The sequence below is a fragment of the Hermetia illucens genome, chromosome 2 (assembly GCF_905115235.1).
Source record: "Hermetia illucens chromosome 2, iHerIll2.2.curated.20191125, whole genome shotgun sequence".
NCBI lineage: Eukaryota > Metazoa > Arthropoda > Insecta > Diptera > Stratiomyidae > Hermetia > Hermetia illucens.
In genome coordinates, this window is record NC_051850.1 from 53290712 (window position 1) to 53311695 (window position 20984).

Genomic DNA, 20984 nt, shown 5'->3' on the forward strand with positions numbered 1-20984 from the left:
TGCCAACAATTTAACCAACATCAAATATAAACAAGTCGGAATACCGGAAGCTCGCGCTTCGGGTATAAAGGTTTTGTGTTCATCTTATGGAAGAAACTTCAACGCACATTTTTCTGTCCGTATATAGCTACAAATCCAACATAATCCTTCATATTTTTCCAAACTACGAGACATACGTACATATTGCAGCCATAGATATCACACTCACCCTAAACAAACAAACTGCCTATTACCGAATACTGTGCACATATATGCACGTATATAAATTGATCGTACCCATATTTCCGATTTACTTCTTATATCTATTTGAATTAGGCACTACCCGCAAAGTTCATTAGCACGCATATATTATATACCTACATACACACATGTCTGGCTGACAAATAACTAAAAAACTAAAACAAAATAATTCTCTGCGACCCAATTCATAAGAACTCATTTCGTTGTGGTATTGACGAATTGATATGTGATGATGACGTCATGCAGGTTGTAGAATGCACGAAATTCACGAAAAATTGTAAAGTTTCACCCCCTATAACTTCGTTAATAATTGTTGGATTTTCTTCAAACTTGACCGAACTGTGCATTATATTCTTCGTTACAGGCATGCCAAATTTTGTACTTCTGGGATGAACATAAGGGGAGGTGCCGGGTAAATTTCTAAAATGTGGAAATATACTATTATTAACTTTATTTGTGCAGGTATCGGAACCGGATATATTTTGAGGCCTAGATTTCGTAGAGATGCACCACTGTGATTTTTTTCAGATTTTTCGGTTGGATAGGTTCTGAGAACGAGACCTGTTACACTTTTTGTGGGTCATATTTTGAACCCTCACTCCCCTATGTTTCATCTAATATCAAATATTGAACCAGATTCGAAAAGTACTAATTGAGACCTTTCATTTGATACCCTACATGGCTACATTCTGTGAAAAAAAAATTTGCACCCTCCATTCACATGTACGGGGAGCCCCCCCTTAAACTTAACACAAGATGGCGCCACTTACTGCATGTAAAGGGATCACCAGATTACATACTCTCACCAATTTTCGTGACAATTGGTCTAGCCGTTTCCGAATAAATCGGGTGTGACAGACAGACAGACAGACGGACAGACAGACACCGTCTCGATTCTAATAAGGTTTTGTTTCACACAAAACCTTAAAAAGGGCTAGGGAGAATTAAATTCTTCTTGAATGGAATTTTAATATTTCACTCGAATTTCAATTATTCTCGTGGATACAAAATATTGTCCTCTATGCTGGTACAAAATTCGAAAGTCCTAGGACGAATTTAAGGGGGGTTTTTCAGAGAATTTCTAAAAAGTAGTAATATACTATAATATTTGAGCAGATATCGGAATGGGACATATTTTGAGGCCTAGATTTCATCTAGGCGCACCACCCTGATTTTTAGGTTGGGTAGTTTCCGAAAATGAGTCCTGTTTCACTTCAAGTGAGTACATTTTGACTCCTTACTCACGCACTTTACAATTTATGCCAAAACTAATCAGTTTCGGAAAGTACAAATTGAAACCTTTCATTTGATACACTACACAACTATATCCGGTGAAAACAATTTTTGAATCCCCCCTTTGCATGTATGGGGAGCCCCCCTTTAAACTCCAACTAAATTGATGCCACTCGCTGTATGCGTGGGATTTCATAGCTCCCATCTGTCCACCAAATTTCGTTTCGATCGGTTTAGCCGTTTTGGAGAAAAATGCGTTTGACAGACGGACAGACAGACAGACATTGAATCGATTTTAATAAGGTTTTGTTTTACACAAAACCTTAAAAAATCAAGTGGAGAATTTCATTCAAATGTACCTAATTAAGATAGTACAATTTGAATGTTAAGTTTCTACGAAAAGCAAATCGTAAATATTGTCTTATTTATAGCTGTTTACAGGAATCTCCCCCCTTAATTCAATTGTAGCCAACAAAAAACAAGCTCAAATATAGAATATGAAAACTTTGAATCAAATAGTTCATTCATCTACGGCAAACAAACAAATTATCCCATCGATAAATTAATTCCTTGATAATCAGCTTTCATTAAACTTTCCAAGTCAAATAGATTATACAGCAAGCATGATTCTATGTTATTTGAGAGTTTATTCAAAGATGAGAACAGTTATTAATCTATTCTCTTATCTCAGAACAAAAAGATATTATAAATTCTCCCATGTTTTGGAACATGACATTCCGTAGAAGGCAGAAAATTATCCTGTTCTCTTCCAAAATAGGCACATTTAGTTATATTTATATATATTTATAAAAACCATTAGAATAGTTTGAAAGAAAGTTATATTTAATATCTCAACTGCAAGGACGAATAGAAATGATATCTATAACTCAAAATATTATGAAAACAAAAATTACCGTTTCAAGACGCCAAGTTTCTTAGATAGGATATATTTCACCTATTTGCATTTAATATTGCTAATATATAATGAGGAGAACCAACGTCTTAATACACGCGAAACGAACCACTTAGCCAACCAGCTTATTTATAATAATCGTTTGCATAAATGTAAACGTAAGAGTTATTTGGCAAATAATTAAACAACATCTACATGTAATTATGTAGTTAAAAGAAACAAGTTGAAAATCAAAGAGAGATCATTATCCTGTAACAAAAGACAAACCTAAAAATATCAGTATATTTTATTATAATATACTGTTTTCTGTTCAATCTTCATCCGTAAACCCACAAATTCACAAAAAGAAAAAAATCCCACAATATAAACATTATACCCTCGAATTCATCTCCGCATCCCATTAAACACGTTCCCATATCCATAGCAATACAAATAATAAAATTTCATAGGCAATTCGAAGGTTATCATGGAGCAAGCGCGCACATAAGGTTAACGACCTTCCCAATAACAAGAAAAACTACTTTTTTCCTTCGAGGATAATACCTTCCCCTCGCGTATTCCTTGCCCGAATTTTCGCTTCAGCTAGCAAATCCAAGCGAAAGCTTTCATTAAAAATCACTTAAGACCATCTATGAAAATGGAACGAAAAGACAAAAGATAAACAAGAGCAAAGGAGCTTTTGTCTAAGGCTCTAGGGACAAGTGCACGAGGGGATGACTACCCAGTTTGCTTGTGCTGTCATTGCTCTGCTCTTGTATAATCGCCACCCTAAGTTACCACCCTATTTTGCCACGTGTTATCGGCGGAACTCAGAGTCCCCTTATTGCTGACTATATATATAGCATAACATAGCACGGCACAAAACATCTATCTGAGCATCCAGCCACAACGACCTGATGTCCTCCAACTAACTTCTATTTCCTCGTCCCCGACCGCTGCTCTTCAACGCCACATTTAACATACGGCCCAAATTCTGAAGCGAAGAAAGGAGGTAACGCTCAGACGAGCTTGGTCGCCCACTGTTCGGAAAATCAATCAAATTCGGGCCAGTGGATGAAAATAACATGAAAATAGGAACTGAAGGATATAGCAGAAGCTACATCTACGTGTACAATCAATCCCATTTTTTGCTGAAAGCGAAGTATGGAGGGCAAAGCGATTTTCATGGTCCTGCCACCCCAGTTGCCACCACCATCGCACACGTTTTGCCTGGAATTCACAGGGGTTATTTCGAGTCAAGGCCGAGTGATTCATGGAAAATGTGTAACGCACATTTACATAGAGTCTCCTGTTAACAATTTCTGTGTGTTCATTGTGATTGGGTTTTGAATAGAGGGAGGTGTGGAAGCGATGGGGAAGATATACAGATACGCACTCCCGAGGATTGGAATCTATCTAACGCACACTGAGACACACGCACTTGCTCCTACATTTCGAATTGGGTGAATACAGGGTTGGGAGTCCGAGGTTATGGTCCTTTACATGCTGTGTCCTTGATCTTTCCTAATTCAGAGCTGATGCTGATAGTCGTTTCGCGTTTGATTGTTCTGCGTGAAAAATAAGCGTGTGTTGCCCGTTCGTGCATGCTAACGGCACCAACGAGTTTTACACACGTCGAGGCGGAGGTGTTCATCTCGATAGCTGCAAGTTGCAGTTTTGCACTATTCACGAAATTGCAACTGCAAACTTACTTTTTAATGCCATCTGTATGTTGATAGAAAAGCTTGCGGTGTGCTTTCTTTATGCACTTCAGAGCATAGATGCAAGCGACAGATGGATATTTGGTAGAGAATAGCTTCCAGACTTGCATAAGCCAGTGCTGCATATTGCGTTGTGGTGCACCATTGCAGATTTTGCTTCGGGAACTCACCCTATTGTGCACGTTCCACAAACCGAAACCGTTGGACGTTTAAACTGGGGCAAATTCCACTGAATATGTTATAATATGTTTGGCTGGAAATGTGCGTGGGTTAAGATGTGAAAGTCCTCATAAAATAGAAGTTTCGATGAATGAAATGTAAGACATACATACATATATTCCAATTGGGTTCAACTATTTTTTTCCCTACTTTATAAGCGTAACATGGATACATCCTGCGTAGATAGTAATTTGCTTATAAAGAGATTTATCTGATCGGAAAAAAGTTAGTATTGTAATCTGAATATACTAATTACTAATATACTAAAAATATTTACGTACAAATAGTAAATGTTTAAATGTATCCAATTCGATAATGTAATTGGTAATTTCCGTCTCAAAAAGAATGGTGTCATTCTCCGAAAGATGGAGTCAGTCTCTGAATCAGTAGTATCATCATCGGATCTAAATATTAGTTGCAGGACAATAGCAAATTCAACTTCATGATTTCTCCTCTGCTATCTATAGTAATATTTTTTTTGTGAAGATAAATCAATTTATGGAAAACTCCGCAACAAAAATTATTTGAAAGAACGACTAGAGAAAAAAGTCATATCTACGATATCAACTCCGGAATACAATGAATGGAGCTAAAGAAGTTCGTTCTATTTTAAGTAGATTTGAGTGTGATGGGTAGCTATAGCTACCTAAACAAAGTTAGTAAATTTGAAATTCATATTTCATTAATACCTGAAACTAGCGTGTTGTAGAGTGTGTGAGAGAGACGGATGTAAAGAAGTGTATAGAGTAGATTACTACCTTGATTTTAGAATGATTATGGGGGGCTCGTTTGCACCTCCTGGTGATGTAGGTATGGCAGAAATATTAACATACAGGATAGAAATTTAGGTAAAATTGTTTCTTACTTTTTCCAGTGACAGTCATGTAGGAGGAAATGAAGAATTACCCTTATGATTACGAATTTTCTTCTCGCTATTGGTAACATCCTTAATGCTATCTTGCCTGCAGAACTTTAAAACATTTAAACTGTAGTGACGACATCTGTTTGCTCTCCCACCGAGTAACAGACCTTGGACAAATGGTTTTGTTTATAGAGGAAGAGGCCAGGAATCTGAAGAAAAATGCCACCATAATAAAGGTTCCCATGTTGACGGGTCATCACGTTCTTCTTTCTGCATTAATGAAAAAATCTTCCAATACTTCCAGGAATTTGTACACCTGAGTAGCATTGCTCCTACCCACGATGAAATCGAACTTGATATCACTCGACGTATTAACAACACTAGGTCCGCCTTCGTGGTAGGCCTTCTCAGGAAGTCCTGATAAAATTTGCCAGAAGTCAGGAACGTAGGGATTAATGGCAACCACATTAATATAATGGAAATATGCGTAAAGTATATACACTCGGGAGGGAATCGAGATAGCTGGAAAAAGAAGTGACCGAAAATCGGGTCGCATATGAAAACGAGTCACAATAGCACAAAACCCATTGTTTGGAATTAAACAGTAAAGTTTTTCTCCCCAGTTTGCAATAAAACCTCTTTTTATTATATAATAATAATAATCGTTGGCTCGACAATCAAATCAGGACATTAAAGTGTGTTAGAGCACTTCATTCAACACCGTAACGATACACTACAGGATTACAGTACCCTGTAGGAGGCAATGTGGTCAAGCATTGTCCTCGTCCGACATTATTACCCTGATTTGACACAGGTACTCAATCACGGCTGAGCCGACTGGTATCCGACATCTAGTCACGATACAAATACCTCTGCCACCAGTGAGATTCGAACCGAAACCTTCCGCTACGACAGTCCAACGCTCTAACCACTTGAGCCATCCGGACACACCCTTTTATTATATGACATAATAGGATAGAAATAAATCGTCCAGAATATTGCTCTTATGTTCAAATATAGTAAAGCTAAATTTCAAAACAAAAACAAAGATTTTACAGACTTCTCAAATCTTTGATTGTCTGATATTAGGACACGTTCTTTATCATTTTGGCCTATATATTGGAGTTTAAGAATACAAGCAAAGTATTCGCTGCTTGTTGCAAAAGACGACCAAAAAGAATAGAAATTTGTGATCTAATAACCGGCCAATTTCGGAACTACTTTCCTATTGAAACGTGAGCATCGCTTCGGATAGAGGCTGACCTGAATGTGCGCATGTTCTTTGACAACAACATCGGTACCATCAGTATTCTAGCTCTTCTTGAACCTGAGCGAAATTTTTGGCACCTAAGCGCCTAAGCGAAATTAGGTGGTGGGACATTGCAAAGTACTCCTGCCCATCTGACGGTACTTTTACTCTCTAGACTGTCGCCGATGACTACTGCAAACTGACTCTTGACGAGGGAGCCAGTTTTTGACAGGATCTCGGCTTCGAGATTTCGGTCCAGGCTTGTTTTTGGGATATATATTTAAATTGCACGAAAGACTTTTCGTAGATACAAAAGCGCCCAAATGAAGGTGAAATTTCAAATTCGTACAATTGCTCTTGTTCCCGCGGAACATTCAAAATAAACGTCATGAACAAGGAATGAAGTTTGTCAGCGACTTTGTTTTTAATAGATGGGAGCGAAAAGGAACTAAAAATAGCTGAATAATTTAAATGAATTTACTGGTTATAAATTAAAACATGGCGGGAGCGCTTGCATGAGCAATTCCACACGCCTTGACAAGGTGGCAACGATTTTGCTATGGTACATCATATAATGAAAGAGCTTGTAGATGGTCGTATGCTTTCCGATGGTTCTGTGCAGTTAAGTTAATGATAGGATTTCGATGGTGAGCACCTAAAAAGGTAGATGGAGCGCTCCACCACAGTTCCGAATCGTATAACACCCGGTGAAATTCCAGCTTTTGTGGATACGGACTGCTTCTCCTAACAGAATCGAGATTATCTTTGCCATCATAGGGGGCAACCTGAGTAAAGTCGCTTATCTTGACTCATCTCAGATCATTCGAACGAGTCGAGGCAGGGGATGATCCTTGAAATTCCGAAGAAGGGAACTCCTCTTGAGTGAAAAATAGCTAAAATCATCCTACATAGCATTGATGAACATCCCTACAGCTTGGTCGACGGAGAGCAGACTGGTTTCCTCTCTCCATCCTCCTGTCCTGTACTGACCACCTTAAAACCTTTCGGATCATTGTGGAGCAGCGAGCGGAATGTAGATAACCGCTGCACTTGCCCTTCATTGATTTGGAAGAAGTTTTCGACAGCGTAAATAGGGACTGTATCTGGAAAGCTCTTCGCAGAAGGACATTAGGGAGAAATTAATACCTATTAATGGGGCGTAATTTAGTGACGAATAAAAACTGCCACGGCTGCGTCGGGGTTAAATCTCAGAGGAATTTCAAGTCCACAGCAGAGTCCGTTAAGATTACATCTTGACATCGATATTTTTCTTCTTATTATTGGCGGAATTCTTCATGCTGCCCTGGCTGAAGGTCATGAAGGGGTTCAATGGCAACTATGCTGATGACATCTACTTGCTCTCTCACCGAATCGTAGGCATTGGCCAAATGGTTCTAGATTTTAGAACCAGACAAATATAATCGGGCTGAAGACAAAGCCCAACTAAACCAAAGTTCTCAGTTTATTGTATATCTAGGAAGCGTTGTTTCCGCCGACGGTGGTGCTGAACTTAATGTCTCTCGACACATTAACAATACTAAATGCAATAATTTCAACGTTAACATCAAAATGAGGTCGGTTCGTCTAGATCAAGTTCGCCACTTTTCTCCGTTGTAGGCTTCGTCCGGGTGGAGTCGAGAGTCTTTCAAATCAGTATTTGATGTTCCGGTCGCAGCGCATCAGCTCAATTTCCACAACCAGGGGGCAGCATTCATTGCCCTTACCATCATTAGTCACAACTTACTACCATAGAGGGCCACAGGCCACGCTGCGCACAGGACAAACAACACAACAACACTGCGATAAATTTTGGATTTGATTTCAACTCAGGGATTATTTGTGAGCAATTATATTCCCACGAGAAATATGCTTAAAAATTCCCAAAAGTAAGTTCTCTCTTCATCAGAGCTTAAGAGGATGGCAAAAATTTTCTCCTGCTACATCACAAAGAATTTCCCCCTACACATATATTCATGGTGCTTCATTTAGTAACAATGCCTTCATATATTTAAGAAAATATAACTGCGAGGTGAGTTGTCATAAAGATATGAAAAGGTAAAGTATATTTGCTTTGCTCCGTTCGTTTTGGGAGCACCAGTTAAATACCACATCAATAAATTCGTGGAATTACTTCGTTTTAAAAATACCATTAACACCTAAATCATCAACAGTGGACCATTTCGTGGAGGGTTGACGATCATAAATTTCCCACAACTTTTTATATGTTTATCGCACTGTACAAAAGTAAAAAGTTACCGGGGCATCCACTCTGTAGTTGTAAAACAAACTTAACAAATCATTGACCTTTTGAGGGTTTTCTGATAAATCTATTACTGAAAGCGATTTATTTTTTGGTTTGGGAAGTGATGAACGAATATCGTAGACATTGCCCTTTTGAGTAGCGTTACTTTTGGATAAATTCCCCACCTCATTACTAAGAAGTGTCTCCAGTTTAGCATTTAGTGCATAACTTGACAAATATTTGACAGTTGTTAACTAAAAGACATTCGGACAGTTAAGACGAACAAATGAATGAATATGTGGAAGTAACTTTTTCTAACACTTCCAAATTTTTATAATTTGAAATTAGAAATGATAATATATGAAAGAATGGAAAATAATCTAACATTTTCGAAAACATTTTTTTTTCTATTTTTCTGTTGTCAATTCGAACATATCAAACCTATTGAAATCTATTAAAAATAACCCCAAGTTCATCTCTGCCTTGCACTTGCATCCAGACGAAGGGCGTTGCCTAGGCAACTGTACGATGCCCTTGGCTCGTGTACATGACCATGAGAATCGGACTGAAACTCGCATACAATAAGAGGCGGAAAAGCGTTGGATGATTCCCAACAACGCTCGAGACGCGCAAGGAGCAAAGTTACCGGCTCTATAATTTACCGGAGTGAGACAAGTTGAGGAGCTACCATTGCAATGGTATGCTGAGTACTCAGTGCAGACTGTATACATTGATATTGTTGGTGAGTGCAGAACTGCACTATGTGCAGCGTTCACGGTCACATGCAATATGCACTTCAATGATGCATCATGCTACTTTATCACTCGTTGAGCGAGTTCTGTGCAGCGAGCAGGGCTTTATTGTTCTCTCGTATCCAGTGCATCTTTTCCCCAATGCTCCCAATGTGGTCTCGTAATTTACAATTGTGTGCAGTAAAATTCAAATACATGTTCACACAAGATAAAGTAATCGAAGAACTATTCGCTGATAATAATTAGGGATAAATGCTAAAATTATGATTTGAGGTGTAGATTGCCAATATTCACGCACTGTCTCCATAGTAACATACACTGAACATAAATTAGCACTTTGAAAATCGCTATAATGCATATCAAAAAATTGAGTGGAGAGTTTTGCAGATACTTAACAGTAGTGGGAAGGACTCTACAATAACCAAATCTTCTAGAACACAATTCTGTGAATTGGTGGACTATTTAATAAGTTTAATGAGAAATAATTTGACGGTATGGTAGCCGTGCTCGTAAAAAATCTACTTCATTTGACTTGATGGTTCGCCTGCCATATTGCACTCGGGATTTTGATCCATGTCATATCATAAGTCACTTCGAGTTTGTGCTACTTTCATGTTGTTAGCATTTTTAACTATTTTATTTATTTTTTATGTTAATGTTGATTATTTCTCTGCCCAAAGCCATAGTGATTACACAGGTATCCATCAACTGCCGAGAAGCTCATCTAGTTTTACATAGCCACCATCTTGCAATATTGGATTCTTGTGCCTTGAAGTTGTGTCAATACAGTTTAAGGGTGGAAACCACATTAGATGTTCAGAATCACACTTTTTTTATTGCGTATATCGATAGCTTAACTATCCCAGAATATATAATAATAACAATAATAATCGTTGGCATAACAATCCATATTGGATCAGGGCCTTCAAGTGTGTTAGAGCACTTCATTCAAGACCGTAACGGTACAATACAGAACACTGTAGAAGGCAATGTGGTCAGCATTACGCTCGCCCGAGATTATTACCCTGATTTAACTCAGGTACTCATTCACAGCTAAGTCGACTGGTATTCGACGTCAAATCACGATACAAATCCCACTGCTCAAAAATTTTAAAGCAAAACTCGTGTTCCTTTAGACTTTATAAGGGTAGAACCGAGCGATTATCGGGCACAGACTCAGGCACGAGTACCCAGGAGGTAGTCACTTTATATCTTTACGTAATGAAATTGCAAACTTTTTTTGCAAACGTGTTTTTCTCAAAGTGACATTTTTCAAATTGAGGGAATTCTAACTCAAAAAGTAATAAAAAAATCATTCTGAAATTGAGGTGTGACTTTTTTTACAAAATTACCAAAAATATGAACCAACATTTGGGATTATATCATATTTTGAGAGGGGCGGCTTTGTTGCATAATTAAGGAAAAAAATTATGAAAATTTAAATATTTTTTTGAACACCTATTTAATGTTGTTTATTTTTACCTACATTGAAGTTCATATTCTTATAAAATAGCAAAGTAATAGGTTTTATAAATGTAGTTCCTTTCATTCTAAGTAAAACTATTAAAAGAAAAAGTTTCCGATTTTACTATAGATTTATTTTGGCTTTTGAAAAATGCGATTCATTGCTGGCTTTGTGCAATCTAGAATTAAACAATTCCAAGTAAAAGCGGAAACACCTTTTTGGTGTCAGATAAAAATTGGAGTTGCTACACGTCCCGCAGTTGGAGAACTCTAGTCACAACCTTCATCGGACTAATGCCGCTTAACTTTCGTTATTTTCGTCTTGAATTATCAAAAAAAATCTCAAAAGTGATTGATTGAATTCCAATTAATTCTTTCTACTAAAAAAATCCCAAAATGTATGTGAAAACTAGCCTTTTAATGTGGGTTCCCCCTTAAGCTTCAGTTCCGATTTTAACTCGTGCGCTGGTGCAACTGCTGCAGGAACCGAAAAGTAAAATTGGAAGTGTGGCGAGTGTACCGAAACCGCTTCGTGTCTCCGTTAGTGAACATCAAGGAAGCGCCCTCTCACCACTCCTTTTTGTTATTGTTATCGACACTGTCACTGTTTCCCTACCGTCCATTAGTAAAAATGATCTCGAACAGCTTGTACAAAAATGGAAAGATCGCCTCATGCAACACGGTCTCAGATTGAATCTGAAAAAATTGAATTTTTGACGACCGATCCCTATGAGGAAACAGACATAATCACTGTCAATAGCAGTGACCTGCCCAGAACTGAGGGATTTAAATATCTGGGGTAAATGCTATAAGCCAATTGAGAACTAGGTTGTTGTTTAGGATCTGCGGGATCCTAAGTCCCCATCCACATGATGGTGGACCGGACTAAATGAGGGGCAACTTACTCCCACGTTTTTTAGTCCATGGATCCCTAGTTTGGAGCGTAGCACCCCAAGCATTAAAAATTGAAAAAATCAAAAATGACTGACGGTTTCGTCCAGGGCAGAGGCAACTCATCAGACGCTGCCTCACCTCTGCCCTGGGAGCAGCGTGACCCGCAGATCCTAAACAACAACCTAGCTTCAGCCTTGGTCTAGCTTAGACTACAACGACTGGCGTTTTAAGTCCAATATAACTCGCAACCTTGTCGTGTTTTTGCGATGATAAAAGGGAGCGTCTTTCCACCTGTTGGCACTTTCGGTCACGCTGCTCCCAGGGCAGAGGTGAGGCAGCGTCTGATGAGTTGCCTCTGCCCTGGACGAAACCGTCAGTCATTTTTGATTTTTTCAATTGAGAACTGCATTGTGAAATTGCTTTACCCATTATCCCAACCTGGTTAAAGTGGCATTCCGCAACGGGTGTTCTTTTTGATCGAAGTCTCAACGAATGTCTCAAATTTAAAATTCACCGCAATGTCGTCCGCCCCGTCGTCCGCTATGGTTCTGTGTGTTGGCCGAATATAGAGCACAATGAATGGCGTCTTGTGGTAATAGAGACAAAGATATTGCGTTGGACTAGTGGCGTGACACGTTGTGATTACATCCAAAATGGGGATATCCGCGAGCGATACGGGGTTGCACCGACCGTGGGAAGATTGCCAAGATCGGTCCGAACATCGAAATCGATGGTAGGCGACTAAAAGGCCGGCCGAAACAACGGTAGCTTGATACGCTAGACAGGGATTTGAAAGCCTCGCGATTGCATTCAGATCAGGCTTTTGGTAAAACAAAATGTGAACGCGACAAAGGCTGAAGAAAAAGAAGAAGAGTATATATATTGTTAAACTTATATTTCAGCTTTTGAGGCTGAAAGATTTTTGGTGCCTTTCTATCGGTCCGGCTCTCCCCTTATGTATGATATATAGTAAAGTTAACAAAGCTGATTGTATTCAATACCGACAAAAAACCTAGTGGGGACCTAGCCCTGACTTCTCCGGAACAGTTCCAATATAAAAAATTTATGAGGTAAAATGGAGATACCCATAATAATTGGGGACAACCACCACCAATTATCACAGTCAATACTGATGGGGTGCTGCGTGAGGCGTCTATCGGGGGCCATTCCTACCGACTATGATAGTTGGGGAATTTTTTTTTGTCACGCCTAACTATCATAAACATTACAAAGCTATCATAGCCACAGTCATATAAAATGTTTGTTTTCTGTGTGTTTTGACCTCACTAAATGCTTAATTTTTTTTTTTTTTTGATTCAATCTTACGTAGAAATCAAAACAAGTTATGCGTTAGAAGAGGAAGAATCATATTATGCGATTATGTATGCAATTATGATCGAATTGATTACTTCGGATATCTTTCTTAACGCAAAATGGCATTGAAAGCATCTATGTTCCAGAAAATGTCTATTTAAAAACGCGAGAATGTACAAAGTTTTTCGCGAAATATAAATAACGATGAGACCAAGAACAAAACAATTGTACCCTTTGATGTTAAGGTTCTGTTTCCCAGCACCCTAGTAATAATAAAGTTTGAAGTTTGTTTCCTACAAGTTGATTGTGCAGTAAAGTAGAATAAGAAGGTAAGCTATGTGCTAATGGGAATTATTTCTCAACTTCATGAGTGGCTATGGGAAACCCTCTAATCAGTGAAATGTTTATGACAATAATAGAGGATAGAATAGATTCCCTAAACTACGGATGAGATAAGTTGATGATGATTATTCATCAAAGTAACAACAACACGTTGAATACAGGCAATATTATGTACCCGAAAATAAAATTCACGCAATAGGTGGAGTAAAGAACCAATTACCATACCATCAAGCGCTCCAATGGGCACATCTACCAGAAACCCGAAAGGGACAGCGCATGAGATGACGATCTACCGATTACTCATAGCACCTCTCCCACCAGAAAGTTTTACTAAAGAAAAAACATATATAAGAATACGACGACAAGAAGAGTATTATTGAAGCGATTATCAGTAAAAAAATACGCAGACTGGAATTGGATAACTTGATCACTTTACTTACCCAACGTCATTAGGTCTGTCGAAATCATCCTTTCTAGTTTGGTCCACAAGTTAAAAAAAATGTTTAAAAGATTCGATGTCCAAATTACGGGATCTAACATGATGTGCCAGCTTAAAAGTAACCTATCCAGTAAGAAAGACTATAAAATTTTATTCGAGATGAAAGGCATCTTTAAGGTCACTCGCTAATATTGTCCACATCGGATGAACTAAAACGTTTGCTACTACCTGATTCACCGAGTACATAAGGAAAGTGAATAAGTGAAAGATAAAAAGGAAGTAAAAAATAGTTTTAGATTTCAAATAAAAGTATACAAGTTATATTTCTAAGCTTTGCACTCACGAAAAAAACAAGTTGTTCCCGAAATACCGGTATTTAGCCTTTTTAGTTGTATTTTAGTAGTCTAAGTCTAGTTAGTCTAATCAAAGTATAATTATAAAACAATTCATCCTGTTCGAATATTCGGGAATATGGGGAGTCATTTTGGTAGGAGATGATTTAAACAAAAAAACATCCGCAACTGGTCTTCAACCTGATCACGTCCGTGCATGTCAGCAATATTATTTATTTTTGTTTTACATGTTATATTTACAGAATGAAATTTTTGGATATCGGTAATAAAAGGATGTTCCCCTTAACATTAGAGAGTTACTTATCTGCTGTACAGTAAGATATAGAGAAATTGAGAAACGACTGAAAACGAATAAATCGTCATCCTAAATCTGATCTCAGACTTCAGTAAGCAAATAGTAGCTATATTATTTTATTAAGTAGTTTTAGCTAACATGAAGACCATGAGCAGTAGTAATAAAATGAAATATTGAGTGAAATTCTAAGATTAAAGTATGTGACATTATGCATTGGAAACGAATGAGTATTCCCACACGACTTAGCATGGATGACGGGACCTTGAACCAGCTCAAACAACAGAAACAAATGGACATATTTTTCAATTCATTAAGTTCCTAAAATAATATAAGTTTGAACGCAACCATCACTAAAAATAAAAAAATTGAATTAAACATCAATGACGCCTACGCAATTGATAGATTGCCAACACAATAAATCAATTCTCCACAATGCAACACGTTTTGAGAGAATTCTTATCACGCACAAGAATATCCAAAGAATATAATCATGAAATAAGTGATAAAGAAGTCAGAGGCCAAACATTCTTTTCCTGGAAAGACTTCGCATTGTCTAGCATATAACGAGATGAGGAGGATGGGACTGACTATGATGGAACTCTTGTAAATAGTCAGCAACAGGAGGCACACAAACAATTGTCTTCGGATAGAATTTTTTAAGTTAGTTAAAAATACGATGCTGACTGAGTTACTTGCGCAAATCGCTGTAGGATCAATTTTAGGTATAATAAGGTGATACGCTGTATACTGGACCTCTACTGATGATTCCAGTAAATACATTTTAAGTCAGAAAGTGGAAACTATAAAACTCAAGTCAAGAGTGATTCATCTCTCGGCTGATCGGGCCATCCCGAAACGACTGACCATGCTACTGTCCGAAACAGGTGATCCAGAATTGTGAAGTAGCAGAAGGTGATACTCCTAATACAGAGGAAGATCACTCTTTATATAAACCTATATTTCGGTATGTAAATACTATTTTGGGATTTATTTCAGATTATATCATTCAGTATAAATATCGGATCGAAAAGAAAAAATTAAAAAGCTTTTGTTTTTTAAAGTATTATTTCTATTTGCATTGAAAATCATATGTTCGAAGCCACTGCTAATTTACATATCCCCATGCAGACGGAATAATTCTTAGAATCAACAAAAAATTACTTCCAAATATTGTCTGCGTATCTTAATTGAATTACTTACACAGACATCTGATTCCATCGTCTCGATCGACCGTATCTTCTCCGCTGAATGCACTTGTTCAATTCAACATTACTGCTGAGCTGCACTTGACTGCGCAGTGGAAAAAGTGAGGGCAAGAAAACAACATTGGATCCAGAAAATCGAGTCAGCCACTTGGAGAGAACTACACAATCGACAATGTGCAGTCTACAACAATATTCATTCAAAGTCAAGGTTAGCATTTATTTTCCCCCTCACAATACGAGCGGATGGTGTATCTGTCTATACACATATGAGTGCTCCCATATATGTATGGGCTACAATGAATGCGATGAGAGTCATCGCGGTCTGCGATAACGTTTACGATTTGTCTTGGCCTAACTGTACTGCAAACGAAAATGGAATTTTTAATCGAAGCTGGCGGGCAACTCGGGGGTGGAGAACTTATGAGGTCAAACATGTTTCGGATCTGCTGAAATCGAAACTGATCGATAGTCCTTGTTATTATGTGATGGCACAGACACTGTTGTACATAATTGTGTAGTAAATTGATTTCCTCAACTGTTTATAAATGGGGCACTCTTTTATTTCGATACTTAAAATGTGTCGTAAGACATTGTTTTAATTGTGTTCTCATATTTACAGCTGTTGAAATACGTCAAGGGAAAAATATATTATCGGAAGTTAATGAAATATAAATATTTGGGAAATGAACGATAAGTTTAAAAAAAGGTAGACAGCTTTCCTTGACGTTGTTTTCTGCTTACAACGCAAGTAACAAGTACATAATGGAACCATTAAAGCTTATCGGAGTCAATAATTTACCTTAACAACATGGAACATTAATAAATTAACCATAGCGTCTAAATTTATTGCTATATTTGCAACAATTCAGAGTAAATGAATAACGAACTTAGTTTTTTTTTTAAATTTTATTTCCGTCAAACCTATACCGAATGTAATTTAGCGCACTTTCTTCGAATTAGCTTGTCTTATTAAAAGGAACCATTGAGATCTTGGGCTGCACATCAATGAAGGCAAGAAAAAGTATATGGTGGCAACGTCAGCACCGAAAACCAACCAACCAACAACATCAAACCGCACTGGTCAAACAGGAAGAAAATAGGAGACTACAACTTTGAGACCGTTGATAGTTTTTCCAATTTAGGGTCGAAAATCACAACCGATAACAGGTACGATGATGAAATCCGCACACGGTTGCTGGCAGACAACAGAGCCTGTTTCAACTTACAAAAACTATTCTGCTCGAAACGTCTCACCGTTAAAGGTGAGGGTCAAAGCTCTTACTGTACAAGACAATGATCTTGCCAGTCCTCATGTATTCCTCGGAGACTTGGGTTCTTAGCAAGAAGAATTGCGAACCCTTGCCGCGTTCGAGAGAAGAATCCTCCGAAGAATTTTTGGCCCCCTATATGAGGATTGACGATTCCGTAGCCTACATAACGAAGAAATTTATGAACGACACCATGACCGTCAGGTTGCGGATAAAATCCGGCTCAATAGGTTACGGTGGGCGGGTCATTTAATCCAGAATTGGTGGACCTCGTCGCAAAACTGGGATGTCTGGAGTTCCTTATTAAGGCAGGCCTAGACCGAATACCGGTTGTTGCGCCGTTGATGATGGTGATTGTTCTTCTTTAACTGCATAGGGTTAATATTAAGTTGAGATTCTAGAGGTGATGAAACAATTTTTGTGTCCAGCTAACATGCAAACATGCATGAATAAAAATTACTTTCCTACAGTCTGAAGACAGAAGAGTTGCCGATTACTTCCCTGGACTCTAAAATCAACAAGATTGGCCCAGAGAGTATAATACCTAGTTGGTCCTTAAGACTTCCGCCAAAAAGAATAAAGCATACAGACGAGAAGGCATTGAGCAAATTAACTTAGAAAATGATTTTTGGAGAAAATATTCGTGAAATTTTATTTACTTGGGACCCAATGTAATAATATGTCACGCAATGCAACGCTTATCTCAAAATCTATGCTATGTCGAGCAAAACAAGTTAGAATAAAGAATCCCAAGGAAATATATAAAAGTATATTTTGCGCGGATAATTGTATTTAGTTCTTAAAAGATTCAACAAATGTAGTAAACAAGCTCACTGATTCCAATATATTAATGATCTTTTCACCTTCAATTCAAAGATATTTGAGAAGACTTTTACCAGTTTTGAGAAGATAACTTCAAACAGTCCTGACAAATTTTTCAAAAGATAGATTCAGATTACGGTTGAGAACTAATAACTGTAAATTAAGGTCCGCATATGTTTTCACATGGTCGTATTTTATATAGTGACATCACTTAGAGACGATGCCACTATATTTGAAGAAGTTTCATTTAGTTCAAACACCATATTATCAATACATTCTGTTTCATATAAACAGCGCATTTTAGTATAAGGCACGGATAACAGTAATTATCCCTAATTTAACTAAATTTCAAACGGACACTCACCTAGATCCGGAATCGAACTCGATGGCTCTTCATTACTGGTTACTGAAGATCCTCCACCACAATTCGTCATATTTGGAATAGTTTTGATTTTTGGTGGTGGTGGCGGTGGTGGTCGCATAGGTGTATTACTGCACATATTATTGCCACTGCTTGATACAACCGGAGGTCGGAAACCATCAGAACTATTTACCACACTACTGGTGCTAAGACGTCCTGAGTTATTATTGTTACCATTATTTGTAGAGCCACTATAACTGTCCAGTTTATTTCTGGAAATCACATTAACTGGCCGCGATATGATGAATTTACGATTGCTTGGCAGGGAAGTGGAAGAAGAAGCCTGCTGAGGATGCTGCTCTAGAAATTTCTCCGAAGAAGCACTGGGGTGACCAACAATCAAAGGGCCAATTGCACCATGGTGTCCCGATGAGGTAGGAGCCAGAGGTGGCGGCGATGATGTGGGTGATACTGAGTTAGACATTCGCTGAGATTCTTCATAGAAGCGACCATCTCTGATTACCCGAACGGGTGTGCCACCCGTTGATTGAGTGATTATTATTTGTGGGGCTGGTTGAGTATTTGGTACTGGCGGCTGATGAGGTTGATGATGATGGTAAGAGGTACTAATGACTGTTGGAGATCGCGGCCGATGCTCGTTAGGAGTCACATAGTGATGCTTTGAAGTCGTTGTTTGATGATAGCCACTGTTGTAATCCATGCGAGGACTTAGAATGATTTTTTGTGTAGGCTGTATGTTAGACGACGACAAAGTTGAATTTTGAAGTTGGTGTTTTTGTGCTGGGCACGAACCACTGCTATACATTTTTGAGTGTTTCTCAATCCGATGCGACATGATTGTTGATTCTCCAATATCACACTCAGTTGGTGGTTCAGTTTTGATAACTTTCATTGATTTTTGTATGCACTGCATTTTTATGCTACCCTAATATTGCATCTCACTGTTTTGTGGAAATATATTTTGGTAGCGGTACGTATTTACAATTATAAACTAATTATTAACTTTATATTAGACGAAAAATATAACTCTTTTGTTCAAAAAATCAGTCGATGCAATCAGCCTTTTTCGTTTTAAATGAATATGTGGAAAGGAAAGTTAGATCACTATATATAGTTGTTTCAATCCAGACACAGTTTTTAACAATAATAAAACCAAAGTTCGTATGTTTGTTTCTTTTAAAGCTTTTTATAGAGGTTTTTGATTGAAACCTTCAATATTTTATGGCAGACCTGCTAAGTGAATATTTTAAATTCAATGTTGTGACTCGAAGTTTCGTTTTGGGGGTTGTAACTTAGAAAGCTTCTTTTCAAAGATATGGTGATTTATTGTTTCAGTATTCTGTAGGCATTTTCAAACGTTTGTTGTTGAAAAAGAATTTACTTGTTCAAATGTAAAATGTATTATGAGTGTTATATCTTAATTCAGATTCCTACTAGGAAATTCGGAGAATTTGGATAGAGTATTTCCCTTTTAGTTTTTAATTCTATAAAATATTAGGTTCTGTAAAGTGTATATAAATAGAAATCGATTTAGTTGGATAGTAATAAAATCTGTTATCAAAAGAGCATTTCTTTCAGAACCTACTTGCATAGTTGTAATAAACATGGTTCTGCAAAGGTGATTGGCCGGGTGGTTTAGTGGTTAGAGCGCTAAGCCGTTGTAGCGGACGTTGCGGATCAAATCTCACTGGTGGAAGAGGGATTTATATCGTGACAGGATGTCGAACGTCAGTCAACTAAGCTGTGAATGAGTATCTGAGTCAAATGAGGGTAACGATTACGGGCGAGCACAATACTGACCACATTGCCTCCTACAGTGGTCTGTAGTCCTATAGTATACCCTTACGGTCTTGAATGAAGTGTTGTAGCACCCTTTAAAGCCCTGCTCCAATTGGATCGTCGTACCAATTATTAATTGGATAGGAGAGGAGAGGAAAAAGCGGTTTAAAGTGAATCCTTTGTGAATAAGCAAATATTTGTTTTGATTTAGGGAAAGCCATAATGCAGCTGATAGATGAAAATCTTAAAGTGCTATTCTCTCGGTAATCCCGGCCTCATTCTTGTCGGAAAATGACTAAACGTTCTTGACGTAACAATAGCATCAAGATATAAGTAACTTAGTTGGAAATATGAAAGCCATACAACTGATTTGACGGGTCGACTTGCGTGCACTCTGGAAGAGACGTGACAATAATTCCGATACAAAACATGGTCGCTATAAAAGCCGCTTTAAATACTTAGTTTTAGTAGCTAATGCACTCATCGCGGATAATCTATATTCTCTTTGAACGTCGCAATTATTTTACAACCACTGACAGGAAAGCCGCTCCTAGAGCCTATTGTCCTCTGCGAATTAACTGTCGGAATTTCCTCGGTTGTGATACTTGGCTTGAAATGATAATGGCTATGAAAAATACTAGCCTGGTTGACGATATCGACATCATGGGAAGAGGAACCAGCGCGAGATCTTAGGCTGCACATAATGAAGGCAAGACGAAATATATAGCGGCAATGTCAGCACCAAAAACCAAACATCAAATGGCGCTGGTCAAATAAGAACAATAAAGATAGAAGACTACAAGTTTCAGACCGTCGATCATCCTATCTAGCGATGAGGATGAAATTTGCGCATGGTTGTTGACAACATATGGTCGAAGTTCTTACTATATAAGACAATGATCTTGCCAGTGCTCAAGTACTCCTCGGGGACTTAGGTTCTTCTAGCAAGAAAAATTAGGACCTCTTAGCCGCGTTTGAGAAAAAAATTTTCCGAAGATTTATTGGCTCCCTACAAGG

The 20984-nt window shown here is 38.0% G+C and overlaps 1 protein-coding gene across 4 annotated transcripts in view; it reads right to left on the minus strand.

Moving 5' to 3' along the window:
• The window catches only part of LOC119648869 (ecdysone-induced protein 75B, isoforms C/D), a 180297-nt gene that overhangs the window by 149644 nt on the left and 9669 nt on the right, over positions 1-20984 (minus strand). For 2 of the 4 annotated variants that reach the window (XM_038050760.1, XM_038050758.1), the window contains exon 2: positions 18171-19418. In XM_038050760.1, coding sequence (XP_037906688.1) covers positions 18171-19101 — 931 coding nt within the window. In that variant the 5' untranslated portion in view covers positions 19102-19418. Of the gene's footprint in view, positions 1-18170; positions 19422-20984 lie in introns of all 4 variants that reach the window. The other 2 variants (XM_038050759.1, XM_038050757.1) reach the window with 1 other exon arrangement.